The sequence below is a fragment of the Aspergillus bombycis genome (assembly GCF_001792695.1).
Source record: "Aspergillus bombycis strain NRRL26010 chromosome Unknown contig00118, whole genome shotgun sequence".
NCBI lineage: Eukaryota > Fungi > Ascomycota > Eurotiomycetes > Eurotiales > Aspergillaceae > Aspergillus > Aspergillus bombycis.
Genome location: NW_019170120.1, coordinates 14219 through 27137, shown reverse-complemented (window position 1 = coordinate 27137; position 12919 = coordinate 14219). Strand labels below are relative to the sequence as shown.

Below are 12919 nucleotides of genomic sequence, written 5' to 3'. Positions count from 1 at the left end.
AGGCATCATATCTGTAATACCGAAATATAACCTCCATTATTCCAACAACTCAGGAGGCAATTTAATTTCAATATTTCTCTGAACCGGTTGCGACGGCTCTTCCTTCCCCGATTTCTCCCTCTTCGGCAACTGGGTGTTGATCTCGATCGTAACCTATTGATTTCCCTATCCGTCAGTAACCCATTCAATAGAAACGTTAAGGAGCAGCATAAGAACGAGCAATAGCTATACCGCTGCATCGTCACTGCGGTAATCTACACCCACCGGCCCATCGTTCTTCAATTCGACCTCCATCATCGCCTGGAAGATACCGTTCTTGACCCGCTCGGGCTTGTAGGCTTCCCCCAGTCGTCGGAAGAAGTAGTCGTACAGTTTGCGTGCAGTCTCCGCGTCAGCGGCGTCGTGGAAGTCTGGTTGCTTGCCCTTTTTCAACTGGCCATAGAGTGTAAATTGCGATACTGCGACGGTCAGCAAGCACAATCTGGATACCGTTGAAGCATAACCACATACCGCAGAGAACCTCTCCGTCAATATCCTGGATATTTCGCTTCCACTTTGCGCCGAATGATATCCGTCAGAACCAATCCATCTTGTTACCGGCAAGCCAGTCGGCGAGTGGCTTACCTGCTTATCTTCCTCGCTTGGGAACAACTTGGCTTTCAGTATCCGCTGTATTAACGTATCTGCATCCTTCTCTGTGTCTTCCTTTCCAACCCCTGCCAGTACGAGCAGTCCTCTACCGATCTTAGAGACTAGCTGGCCATCGACTGTAACCGATGCGGATTTGACTCGCTGTATAACCGCTGGCGTTCGTTTAGTGGAGGTGTCGTGGAAGGAGATGAATTAGTGACGAACCCTTCATAGTGGGATTTATCTGGCCAATAGGCGTATATATTTGTCACAAGTGGAACAAAGAGGGTTATAAAGAATGCGAACAAACTGTATTCATAAGATTAATTAGCTAAAGAACATAGCACTCGAGGACCCTATTGTTCACAGCGTTTATAGATCTGTAGCCGCTTGCTGCAACGGAGCTGTCACTTACCGTGAAGATTCACAACACAAGTGGGTTCAAGGTCGGCGACTAGAAGACCACCAAGTCGCATCTGCAAGGCGAAGCAAAGAAGCCGGGAATTCTTATAGTCCCTCGAGGCAGAATGATCGGCCAAGAAAGAGGAGAAACGAAAGACAGATGGCCGGAGGAAAGTCAAGTGGCTCCCGCACCGCACTGAATAACCTAAGGCACACACTTAAGGTATCTACAAACCGATTTCAATACTGAATTACGCCGCCCGTCAAGTCTTGGCGCCAACTGAGCTCTTCGACAGGCGCTGGATCCATACCACATATCAGGAGATTGTCTATTCTTCACCCCCAGGACTTCTCTTGACAATCAATTAACTCACTCATCCCCCGCGCACACGTCCTTCAATTTAGGACAAAGTTGCCCGGCAACCTTGATCCTTATTGACACCCACGGAATTCCCAGACATCGAGTTCATACGAATCCCCCCATCCGCCCTACCTTTCTCCGCTTCCCACCCACCCTGAACCCACACCTCAAGTACAATTTTCAGCCTCCTTCCGTGGCCATCTGTTCATGTGAACAGCAGCCATGACATCGCGAAAGACGCAACAAGAAATCGACAAAACCTTCAAGAAGGTCGCCGAAGGTATTCAGTCGTTCGAGGGCATCTACGAGAAGATCCGCTCCACGTCAAATCCGACCCAAAGGGATAAGCTCGAGGAGAACTTGAAACGGGAGATCAAGAAGCTCCAACGATATCGCGATCAGATCAAGTCATGGGCATCGGGCAATGAGGTCAAAGACAAGGGACCGCTGCTGGAGCAGCGCCGAGCCATCGAAACTGTGGGCTAACGATTCCCCGACAAATCCTGCCCTCCAACGGCGTATCGGACTTGCGAGTAGCTAACACAGGTGCAGTGTATGGAGCAGTTCAAAGCTGTAGAAAAGGAAATGAAGACGAAAGCATACTCGAAAGAGGGCCTTTCGGCCGCATCCAAACTCGATCCGAGAGAGAAGGAAAAGGTGGAGACATGTGACTTCTTATCGAGTATGGTCGACGAGTTACAACAAAAGATTGAGGCCATGGAAGCTGAGGAAGAGACGCTTCATGTGCAGATGAAGAAGGGTAGGAAGGATGTCGCCAGGGCCAACCGATTAGCGGATCTTACGCGGATAACGGAACGACATAAGTGGCATGTCAATAAGCTGGAACTCTTGCTACGATCGCTGCAGAACGGCAACGTGGAGGTAAACCAAGTGTTGGACTTGAAAGAAAGCATAAAGTACTATGTAGAGGACGGGCATAATGTGGACTACTCTGGCGAGGATGAGACCCTTTATGATGACCTGAATCTAGATGGTGAGACTGAGGCACAGTTCGGCATGACGGGTGACAACGACCGGGTGTCATCGCAAGATACACAATCTGTCCAAGACGAAGAGCTGGACTTGAAGCCGAAACCCATCAAGAGCGAGCCCCCGGCGCCTCGAAGACCCTCAACGCAGATGAAATCGCCGCTCCCAGTGCTTGCGACGCTACATCCGTCGACGTCCACCAGTGCCACCTCTGGGATGAAGCCCGCACCACCGCCCACCCGTCTACCTGGGGAGACCCTCAAATATGCCTCCGCGGCGGCCGCGGCGGCCGCCAGCGATAAGAACGGGGTTGGCATTGCTCCCCTTCCTCCACCACTGGGTGCCAGTCCTGCTTTCCCCGCCGCCAGCTTGGCCTCGAGACCTTCGTCGACTGCTTCCCCTAGCATTGCCTCGGTACAACCTGTATCTAAGCCGACCGCGACGGCCAGTATCGCTTCGGAGGAGCGGTCTAAGACGCCCGCGCTCAGCCCCAATGTCACCGCCGCGAGTGCGTCGAATACGGTGCAGTCGACGCCTGCGACCAAGAAGGCGGAGACCTCAGCCACCAAGGAATCACAGCCAACGGTGAACGGTGATGCGAGCAAGGAAGAGTCGCGCGAGGAGGATTCGATATACCACCTGCCTCCGGGGCTACAAGATCTGATCCATTCCTTTGAGGTGACCAAGAGCCGAGCGGCAGCACAAAGTTCCACAAACCCCCCTCCTTCAGTGCAACGGCTCCTTACAGCATCTCTCAACACCTGTCCCGAGCCGGCGGACGCAGAAAAGCCCCGTCACTATAAGCCTCAGAACCCGTACAATACCCCTCTTTATTACCCTCAAGAGCCGCTTGCCATCTTCGATGACCCCCGGTTATACGACACGGGGCGGATCGATACGGATACACTGTTCTACCTGTTTTATTACCGACAAGGCACATATCAACAATTCTTGGCGGCCAAAGCGCTCAAGAACCAAAGTTGGCGATTCCACAAGCAGTACCAGACCTGGTTCCAACGGCACGAGGAGCCCAAGACCATCACGGAGGAATTTGAACAAGGGACGTATCGGTTCTTTGATTACGAGAGTACATGGTGAGTGGAGTCTGTTCTTTCGCTTCTCCTTTTTCCTTTAATCATTTTCCTCCTTTTGCCTTTTTGTCTCCCATTGAAGTTGTTTTACATGTCGGAGTCCCATCTCCGAGATGTCTCGGACAAACTGCTAACCCAGCACACAGGATGAACCGTCGTAAGGCCGACTTCAAGTTTGTCTACAAGTACCTGGAAGACGAACTATAATGCGGCTTTAGTCTCCTTGTTTCTTTTGAGTTCGTGTATGTATGGTAGACATTCGGTCCAATGATTTGCGGTGTGGTTATGGGTCATCTACACTGGAGACGGGCATTGAGTTTCAGATCGTTCGGGTTGCCGACGGATGGGCGTCTGTCATTTCATTTGACTTTTTTTCTTTTTCTCCCTTTTTTTTCACTTCTTTGTGTTTGCGAGATTTCTTCAGGAACGAGTAAACGACTGGGACTGCGGGACAGGGGGAGTTCTGCGCTGATCTTGCGTGGCGGCTGATGGAATATACAGCCATGTCTTATGCACACACTGTTGGGTTGGCCCCTTGAGGAATGCAACCATCGTCCAAAGATCTTTGACCGGTGATGATTCTTACTGCATCCGTTCCGTGTTCAGACTCGTCTGGACCGAGTCTGGCGTTCTGGAATCCGTAGCGATTAGGAGAAGCGTAGCCCGAAGCAGCAATCCGAGCCGCCGGGGTGGCTCGCGATCACCCAAGGTTGGACAGATGAAGCCGAGTCTGCATCCACCTTGGGGGAGCGTTCACCATTGGGATGGTTTCTCGCTATCGGACAAAGAAGAAGCAAAGATGAAACAGTAGTAGAGAAGTAAACGTTCGGCTAGGGAACGGTTGCTGCTATAATTATTGCTCGTATTATTGGACGAGCGGGATGAACCTACGGTCAGCTATCACGAGTAGTAGTAGTAGTAGTAGTCGGTACCAATCGTGAGTTATGGTAGGAGGAGGAGGAACGACCAGAGAGGTTCAACAGCTATGACTAAGGTTAGGGCGATCACCGGACTTGGACCTTTTACGCTTTCTGTGCCCGACACACAGACAACAAGATAACCACAAAGGGCAACAATTGATTTCTCCGTCTTTCTCGCTCTCTCTCTCTCTCTGTGTGTGAGTGTCGTGTCTTTCTGGGTGTCTCTCGCCCGTCCGCCTCACTCACCGTCGAGTCATTTGCTAAACGCAAATTAAAAGCCTCAAAAAATAATTAAATGACGGTCAGACTAAAAGTACCTCACCTCTTCAAAAATCCCTCACGGAACGATTCAAAGTTCCCCCTGCATGGACTAGTAGAATTACTTCTTACGGAGTGGCTGGTGGAAGGAAGAGAATCATCGACCATCAATCAGTCGATTGTGAGTGGTAGTACCAAAGACATCAGCATCAGCATCATCATCCAGGACTGTACGTCCGTCGAAAGGTGCAAGTGGGCTGTGCGGCTGTCTTCCCCGTCACCGGGTAGGCACTAGCAGTCGTTTACCAGTGTACCAGTTGGACCAAAAGATACCGGGGACAATCTCGTTCCATCCATGGAATTCGATCCGAAAATCCATGTTCCCAATTGAATTAATTTTTTCTTTCTGAATGGAACCGGATGCCTTTTCATTATGTGGTTCTTTTATTAGGAGAAAAGTAAACCTTGACTTCCATGAATTCTCTCCCCCAGACTTTGTGTTCACCGAATCAACCTGGGGCTTGGCGCCAGACCCGGCGTCTCCACTGCCACAAGGCTGTCGAATCGCTGATTTTCGTCTCGAGGAATCAAAGAAAATGTGTCGGAAAACGTGCCGACCTGGAAAATCAGGTTGGGTGTTCATGCCTTATCCCCATGTTCATCAATCATGTACGGGACTGTCGCTGGGTCGGTATCAGGAACAATCATAGTGCCTCTTCATTATCCTAATTGTACTAATAATAATCTCTTCATGATCTTAAACTTCCACCGGTAAGAATGATTTTAAAAATAATAAAAATAATACTAATAATACTATAAAACAATATCTCTACCAGAAAATACAAAATAAAATAAATAAAACAAAGATAAAATAAAATACCATCAATAAATCATAAAAAATAATCCAGTCAAGCACAAAAGTCAGAACCCGAATCGGGTAAAGTCAGGCAGATGACTGTCCAAAGCCATCGGTGGCATCAGAGCACCCGCATCTCTTGCCTGCGACGGAGATACTAACCACAATCTCCTCGGAGCACAATCCCCCTCCGTCTACGGTGGATACAACGACAACAATAACAACAACAGCAACCGCTCATCAAGGGAATTCATCAGTGCGTTCCGATCAGTGAGGGAAAATCAAAAAAAACAAAAAAAAAAACAACCCACGGTCCAAGCCTTTCCTGACGAATGAGACCCGGTCAAAACAGGCGGAGGGAAGACTAGTAGGATGTCCGTTTAGGGCAAGACTCTAGTCGGGGGCCATGTCTGCCTTATTGGCTTCGAAGGGTCCACCGATACTTGGACCTTGTGGGGTTGGATTTAGTGCGCCTGGGACGATGATGTAAAGTTCAAGCAGGAAACATCATCATCTGTGGTGTTACCTGTTGTCAGTTATTCCTTATCGGCCCGTGTTTGCAGTGCCCCTGGGGCTGGATCTACCAATCATCCCCTGCCAGGACATCACCGGTCAATTCCACTCTTCCCCTAGAAGCCTGGCAGAACCTTCGATCCTTTCTAGCGGCGTTCTTAGCGTCAGCAACGCAAGGACGCTTCACTTCCGCTGTGCCAATGAGACGCATCCGCGGTTCGTGGCAGTGCGTCGCAGTCGTTCCCGACTGCATGCCCCCCCGGCCAATATTCATGTCGATTTCCTGCATGGGTCCCCCCAGCTAGCATTCTTAGTCGTTGATCGTGGAGCTGTTGCTCACCTGATGATGTCGCCATGGATCTCCTTCGTGTTATTAACACGCCAGACGGGTCCCCTAGTCAGACATCGTTGTGGAGAAAGCGCGGTTTGCTTTGCTCTACTCCATGTGCAACGTACAAACCTCGAGATACTCGCCTTATATAAAGACTCAACTGCCCCCCAAACCTGGGGATGCTTACCCACTGACCTTCAATAAGTTTCGAACTCAACCGCGATTGACTTGACCAACCTACTGGATTCCTTCCTTTCTTTTTCCCAGTATACATAATGTTGCGTTACTCTTCTCCAATGGTATGCAAAGGATACACTGTTTGATCATCTCCTTTTCTGTTTCTGTTTCTGTTTCTGTTTCTTTTTCTTTTTTTCCCGTTTTCTGTGTTCTGATGGCCTGTCTGATAATAAATGTGACAATATATTTATGGCTACCTTGCGTACTTGCACAGTACACATGAACCGCATCAGTAACTCAACTAACCGTCGCGCTTCAGAATCCTCATGCTGCGGCATGCCCTCCCATGGAGCACTCCTACTCGACCAGCAGTGAGGAGTCCATGCAGTCTCCGATGGGATACTATGATGTGTACAGCATGGCGAGCAATGATTTTGAGCTCTACCACGCCCAGTCCAACGCATCCTCGTATTCTTCCTCCTATCCATCTTCCAACTATTCCTACTCCTCCTCATTCGGCTCCTCCTACGACTCGGGCTCTTTCGAGGCGTCTTCCTACGACTCTGCCTCCTACGACTTTACCACGCCTCCGCCCGTCTACTGCCCACCGGATCTCAATCCACAGTTCGCCCCACAGTACTTTTCCTCCCCCGTTCCGGGCACCTGGCCCACTCCCCCTGCGCAGGTCGCCCCTGTGGAGGATTTCCCCTACCCTCCACTGGAGACCCACTTCACGCCGTGCGAGACAGCTAAGTAAGTCTCGAGCCATGGAATAGGTTCAGCCATCTCATTTCGCAAAGATGCTAATTTGTCTGTCTAGACCGGCGAAGCCCTACGTCTGTGAGTGCGGCCGGGCGTTCACTCGACCGGCGGACCTGAAGCGGCACGAGTCCAGCGTCCACAACCCTGTCTTCCAGGACTGCCCGGTGCAGGGATGCATCCGCAAGGACAGCAATGGTTTCCCGCGTCGAGACCACTTGATTGAGCATCTGCGGTCGTACCACCATCTCAACGTGCCGAAGCGCCGTGCGGCTACTAAGCGGGTGGCAAAGGCGGCTTAAGATGCGACACGGTGATGTCTTGGCTACCCTCTCCTGCATGGGCTTGGGCCCTTTTGCAATGGTTGTTCATTGGCTTCAGGGCAGTGATCTGCCGTATGTGACTGCGTGACATGCTTGGCCCCTCGTCCTCCCCTGGACAGATTTCTTTGTCTATACCTTATCCCCTGGTTCATACTCTGCATGTCTATGCTTGTGTCCACTATCTTTCCTTCGTCTGCATCGTCCACCCGGACGATCCGCATCCTCTTTTTTTCTTTTTTTTTTTTTACTGTGTTTTTGATTTCAGGTTCATGTATTGATGACGACTCATGTACGGATACCAGACCGGCGTTAACGCGATAGACGGTGCATTGTATCGTCTGGGGTTTGCTTTCATTTCACTTCTTCGAGCATGACATGGCCGTCTCTGAGGGACTCAGGACCGCAGACCACATGTCCCTTAATTTTTTTTTTCTTCTTCTTCTCTTCTCAGTCCCCCCTTTAATTCTCATTCCCCCCTTTTTTTTGTTTTCTTTTTGTCTTTTCATATTTACCTTTCCATCAAGCTCAAGCTTCAAGATACACAAGACCAACGGCGTCCGGGAGTTAATGACATTACATTAATCCAATAAACCCACTTATGTAACAAACTTGTGCTACACCGTCGGCAATTCAGTATCAAAAGCGCACTAGCCCTAGAGACGCTTGTAGTAGCCTTAGCCACCAGAACTAAGACCGACACTAAAGCAAGCAAGCAAGCAAGCCCAGTCCCCAGTCCCAAGCAAGAGAAAGCGAAGAGAGAGAGAGAGAGAGAGAGGAAAAAAGATCCCTTTGTTCCCTCCCCTCGGGCCCCCAAATGCCGCAGTCAATCATACCCTCCCAAAAGAAGATTTTCTTTATCCTCTCCCCACAGCTACTACTACAACAACAACAACAACCCGCCACCGCAATATCAACAACCAAGGAACCTCCTCCGGCCCCCCAAAAAAAAAGAACAAAAAACACAACTCCAAAAGAAAAAAGAAAACTCAAGTGCTACAAAAATAGTTACACCGTCAGCTGGGACGATCTCCAACCTTATTTTTGAACTCCGTTTAGCCAGGTACAGGTCTGCTTCCACTGAGTGGATCCGACGATACGGTTGACACTTCCTTTGGGGACGGCGAACAAAGAAAAGATGGATCTGCTGCGTTGGACTGGGGGGCAGGAAGCCGTCAATGGTCACTTACTGGGGACATGCTGAGGGGAAGTTTGGTGGTTTATACTGGGCTTGGGTTGATTTTGGGGGGGGTGGGTGTTTCATGTTTTATTTTTATTTATTTTTATTTTTATTTTCTTGCCCTCTGGTACATACATACATACATACATACATACATGCATACAGTACTTGGATCATTAAGGATGGCGGCTGGTCTTACTCTGAGACAGCACTTGGCAGGAACAAGACAGACCGGCCTTGCATGAAAGAGATATGAATAGAAGAGAATCGATTCTTACATACAAGTTGGGATAAAAAAAAAAGTAACAGCCATTCTTCACGTCAACATTCTGAGTTTCAAGGACACTTGGGTAAACAAGATGGTGGATTGCCTTTCCCAGCCACCACCCCACCCCCGGTGAGAAAGAAAGAAAGAAAGAAAGAAAGGAAAGAAAGAAAAGAAAGAAGCCCAGCATCAAGATGATGTAGGAAAATTCACAAAACACTCTCCCTTCGCTCTCCACCGTCCTTCCCCCGTCCCCGTTCCCTTCGTTCGTTCTTTCGACGAGGCCACCCACTCAAACCCCACCCCCTCCTCTTCGAGCATCGCGCGCTTCCTCTCCAGATTCGCATGCCCGCTCGCCGGCCCTGCTCCCATGTACCCACCCAGCCCGCCGTCGGCGCTGAGCACCCGGTGGCAGGGCACGTCCGGGGCGAACGGGTTCGTCCGCATGGCGGTGCCGATGGCGCGCGCGCTGGAGTGGAGATGCGTAGCAGCGCGGAGTAGGTCGTCCAGCGCCGGCGGGGATGGAGAGGAGGGCTAGGTAGACGCGCCGGGCGGTGGGGGGTTAGGGTTGGGTGGGAGTTTTATGCGGTGGATCTGTCGGAGGATGGTTGGGTTTGGGGGGGTGGTTGTGGATTGGGTTGCAGACGGGGATGGGGATGGGGATGGAGATGGAGATGTGGCTGGGGTGAGGATGTTTGGGGGTTGTGGTAGTTTGGTGGTGGTCATTATTGTTCTGGGGGGGTTGATTGCGGTTCTGTTGTGTTGTGTTAGGTTATTGTTTGGAGGTTAGAGGGACTGGGTGGGTTAGGTGGTTGTATTGCTTGTATGTGTTACTGGAGTTACGCACCTCGGTGATGATGTTGGGCTGGTTTTATTTATATAACTTGGAGAACGTGAGGTGGGGAGGAGGTCGTGTGGTTTTTATATGCTTCATCTCATGGATGGCCGTGGATGATGTTGATGTTGTTGTGGAACTGACCAATCAGGTGTTGCGGTGCGATCGACCGGACGGCACCTCACGAGGATTGACGATCCATCCCAACGATATGATATACGAGGAGTAGTAGGAACCCCGGTAAAGATACGATTGACAGACTGCGTTGCTAGAAAAGAGAAGAGAAGAGAATGTCATTGACGACCAGTCTTTGCAGTATGCCGTCGGTTATATCGCATAAATGGGTATCCCTGATCTACATGTATATTACTGCGCGGTATGGCCTTGTCAACCGTCAACTCGTGGAGTCATTCCTCATCCATCCGTGTAGAAAGCCCCGCCACTACGCGCTCGAAGCATGCTCCTCATGCGCATCAGTCGGCTTGCCCATCTCCGGGTCCACCGCGCTGTTCTTGCGGTTGGCTGCTTCAATGTACCCCGGATTTTCCGCCTTGAGACGCGCGAACGTGCGCTCGGCATCCCACACCCACGGCGTGTCGGCAGCAAATAGCAAGTCCATGTCCTCCAACGTCCGCTGATTACTCTCAGGATAAAGAGCCCATACCATCGGGATGGTGATGACGTTGCTGGCCGCGAAGACATACAGTGTCTTTTCGCCGATGGCCTCGAACATCACCGGACACAACAGAGTCTAGCCAATCAGTCAGGGAACTTCTCAGGCAGCTTGCAGGGCACTTCTTACCAGCCAACCGTTTCCAATACTCCATCCCACAACACCCCAGGCGTTTCCTTTTGCGCGGACCGCTAATGGATAGATCTCAGCAGGATAAATCCAGGGCACTAGTCCAGTTAGCAGAGCCAGCAGAAGCCGTGGAAGCATTCTACGTACCCGTCAACCACGTAGCTCCGAAGACAGAAGTGAAAATGAAGACCATCGACGCAGCGGCAGCGCCAAACGAGTTAGCACGAGAGAGATTTCCATCGGCCCGCGCATCAATGGCAAGCCGGGAGAAGCCTCCGGCTAGGAACATGGCGATACCCTGCGCAGTGGATCCCCAATACAATGTGTACCTACGACCAATCCGATCGAGTGTGAAGACACAGATAAGGGTCGCGAACTAGCCCCGTCAGTCTTGTCATTGCAGCGATGTTCTGGCCATCTTACCATATAGAAGACATTATTCAAACCGCTGATCCACTGGCTCTTCATCGAGTCGAATCCAGCAATGCTAAAAATAGTTGGCGCGTCTACACTCGTCAGCCATGCGCTTGTAGGGTGGGGTTCAAGTAGACATACAAACGGTGACACCAGCAATGCCGACCCATTCCTGCATGATCTGCAGCCAGACCACCAGTTGCACACGTCGGCCAAGATGTAGCTTGCCTGTTTTGTAGCCGAAGAGCATCGCCAAGTAAGAGGTGCTATGGTTCATGCTCTTTTCCATCTCGGCCACGTTTTGGATGTCCAGAAATTCGGCCTCGGCGCGAACTGCATCTTCATCACTGCTTCCACGCAGCCGACCAAGAATGTAGCGCGCTTCTTGCTCGCGACCAACCTTAACTAACCACCGGGGGGACTCTGGGAAAAACCAAACAACGACAAACAGTAGGAGTAAAAAGATAATCTGGAACGCGATCGGGAATCGCCAGCGGAATGGAGACCTTCCACCATCGATGAAAGACAGTCCACTAGAACCGGTTAGACCAATCTAGATGCTTGGAAGGTTAAGACCTACAATTCCAGCCAATAAGCTAGGACGACACCGAAGATGTTCAGAGTAAATTCGATTGCAATGAATTGTCCTCGGGATGTATGCTCAGCAGTCTCTGTCGCCCAAACTGGGACAATTGCGTTCAGAATACCAGTGCCAATTCCGTTGATAAAGCGCGCTGAGTAGTTGTGAGTCTATGGGGTCTGAGGGGGGTTCATCTGGAGTTGGCTCACAGCATATCATCCAATTGTGGTTTTGTGCGGAACACTGCAATGCAGCACCAAGAATAGCCCAGAGAGCGCCTGTCGCAATGGTCTTGATCCGGCCAACACGATCTCCTGTCCAGCCACCAAGGAGTGCGCCGAACAATGTCCCCAGATAATAGACTGACACGATTCCACCTTGCAGCAGACTGTCTGTGACAACTGGGGTGAGGTGGCCGTCCTTCATCTCGGTGTAACCGAATCCCATGAGGTCGATGTAGTCTGCCGAATTGTTGACCCCTGCCATCATGCCCTGGTCATATCCGAAGAAAAGAATTGACAACGCCGCAACGCTGTTGATGCCAATGAGAAGCTTGCGCTTCTCCAATCTGTGGACAACATTCCACTTGGGTATCTGGTCGCACATGGCGAGGACTCAATGTTTCGAAAATTAGCTGCGAATGATGGATCAATGCCCCAATAAAGGGTGTACTTCAGGGCCCTCCGCTTCTCGCCCAGATCGCTTGACTGGAAGATTAAGGGACAAATAGTACCGCCAGAGATCTTCCACACACACACACACACACCTGTGGGGTGATACGAGCTCTATATATGCGTTTGCCGAAAAACAGCAATCGGCCGATGGCCGACGGCTATTTTGTCCTGCATAGTGATCGACCAGGCCATGGGATGATAATCGAGGCCACTCTGAATCGAATTAGGTTACATTCCGTGTGGGAGAAACCTAGAAGACTGGGTTGGAGACATAGCACATGCAAGGTCGTTGATTTTCTCCACCGAGATATACGATGTTACTCGCCAAACGGCCCCGCAAGAAAAAAAAATCTGGAGATAGCGAAGGCCGGATTTGGCTCCAGACCGGGACGATACGAATCAAAATCGGTAATCCGGGCGGCGGGAAAAACGATGCCATTGATATTTGGACCGGCTTTCTCAACCGGGAAGAGAACCCGGAAATTTTCACCACACTTCATCTCCAACGAAAAGCGACTTTTGCACAAGAGAAAGATTATAGCCTGACAGCGCTAGCCGAGG

The 12919-nt window shown here is 50.6% G+C and overlaps 4 protein-coding genes across 4 annotated transcripts; 2 read left to right on the top strand and 2 right to left on the bottom strand.

Annotated features, from left to right (window-relative positions):
- Positions 1-36: 36 nt before the first annotated feature.
- Positions 37-862, bottom strand: ABOM_009546 (D-aminoacyl-tRNA deacylase; the record flags this gene model as incomplete). The annotated part of the gene is made up of 5 exons (XM_022536674.1): positions 37-153; positions 232-458; positions 511-553; positions 625-803; positions 856-862. 5 exons carry the CDS (start codon positions 860-862, stop codon positions 37-39), a joined length of 573 nt encoding a protein of 190 aa, XP_022384932.1.
- Positions 863-1615: 753 nt separating this feature from the next.
- On the top strand, positions 1616-3681 carry ABOM_009545 (CCR4-NOT transcription complex; the record flags this gene model as incomplete). The annotated part of the gene is made up of 3 exons (XM_022536673.1): positions 1616-1870; positions 1946-3477; positions 3621-3681. The coding sequence occupies 3 exons, from the start codon at positions 1616-1618 to the stop codon at positions 3679-3681; spliced, it is 1848 nt and encodes a 615-aa protein (XP_022384929.1).
- A 2946-nt stretch (positions 3682-6627) lies between these two features.
- Positions 6628-7590, top strand: ABOM_009544 (C2H2 finger domain protein; the record flags this gene model as incomplete). The annotated part of the gene is made up of 3 exons (XM_022536672.1): positions 6628-6651; positions 6849-7282; positions 7350-7590. The coding sequence occupies 3 exons, from the start codon at positions 6628-6630 to the stop codon at positions 7588-7590; spliced, it is 699 nt and encodes a 232-aa protein (XP_022384930.1).
- Positions 7591-10330: 2740 nt separating this feature from the next.
- Positions 10331-12290, bottom strand: ABOM_009543 (putative MFS monosaccharide transporter; the record flags this gene model as incomplete). Its single annotated transcript, XM_022536671.1, has 7 exons — positions 10331-10639; positions 10691-10788; positions 10838-11066; positions 11114-11196; positions 11246-11637; positions 11685-11838; positions 11894-12290. 7 exons carry the CDS (start codon positions 12288-12290, stop codon positions 10331-10333), a joined length of 1662 nt encoding a protein of 553 aa, XP_022384935.1.
- Between the last annotated feature and the right edge of the window lie 629 nt (positions 12291-12919).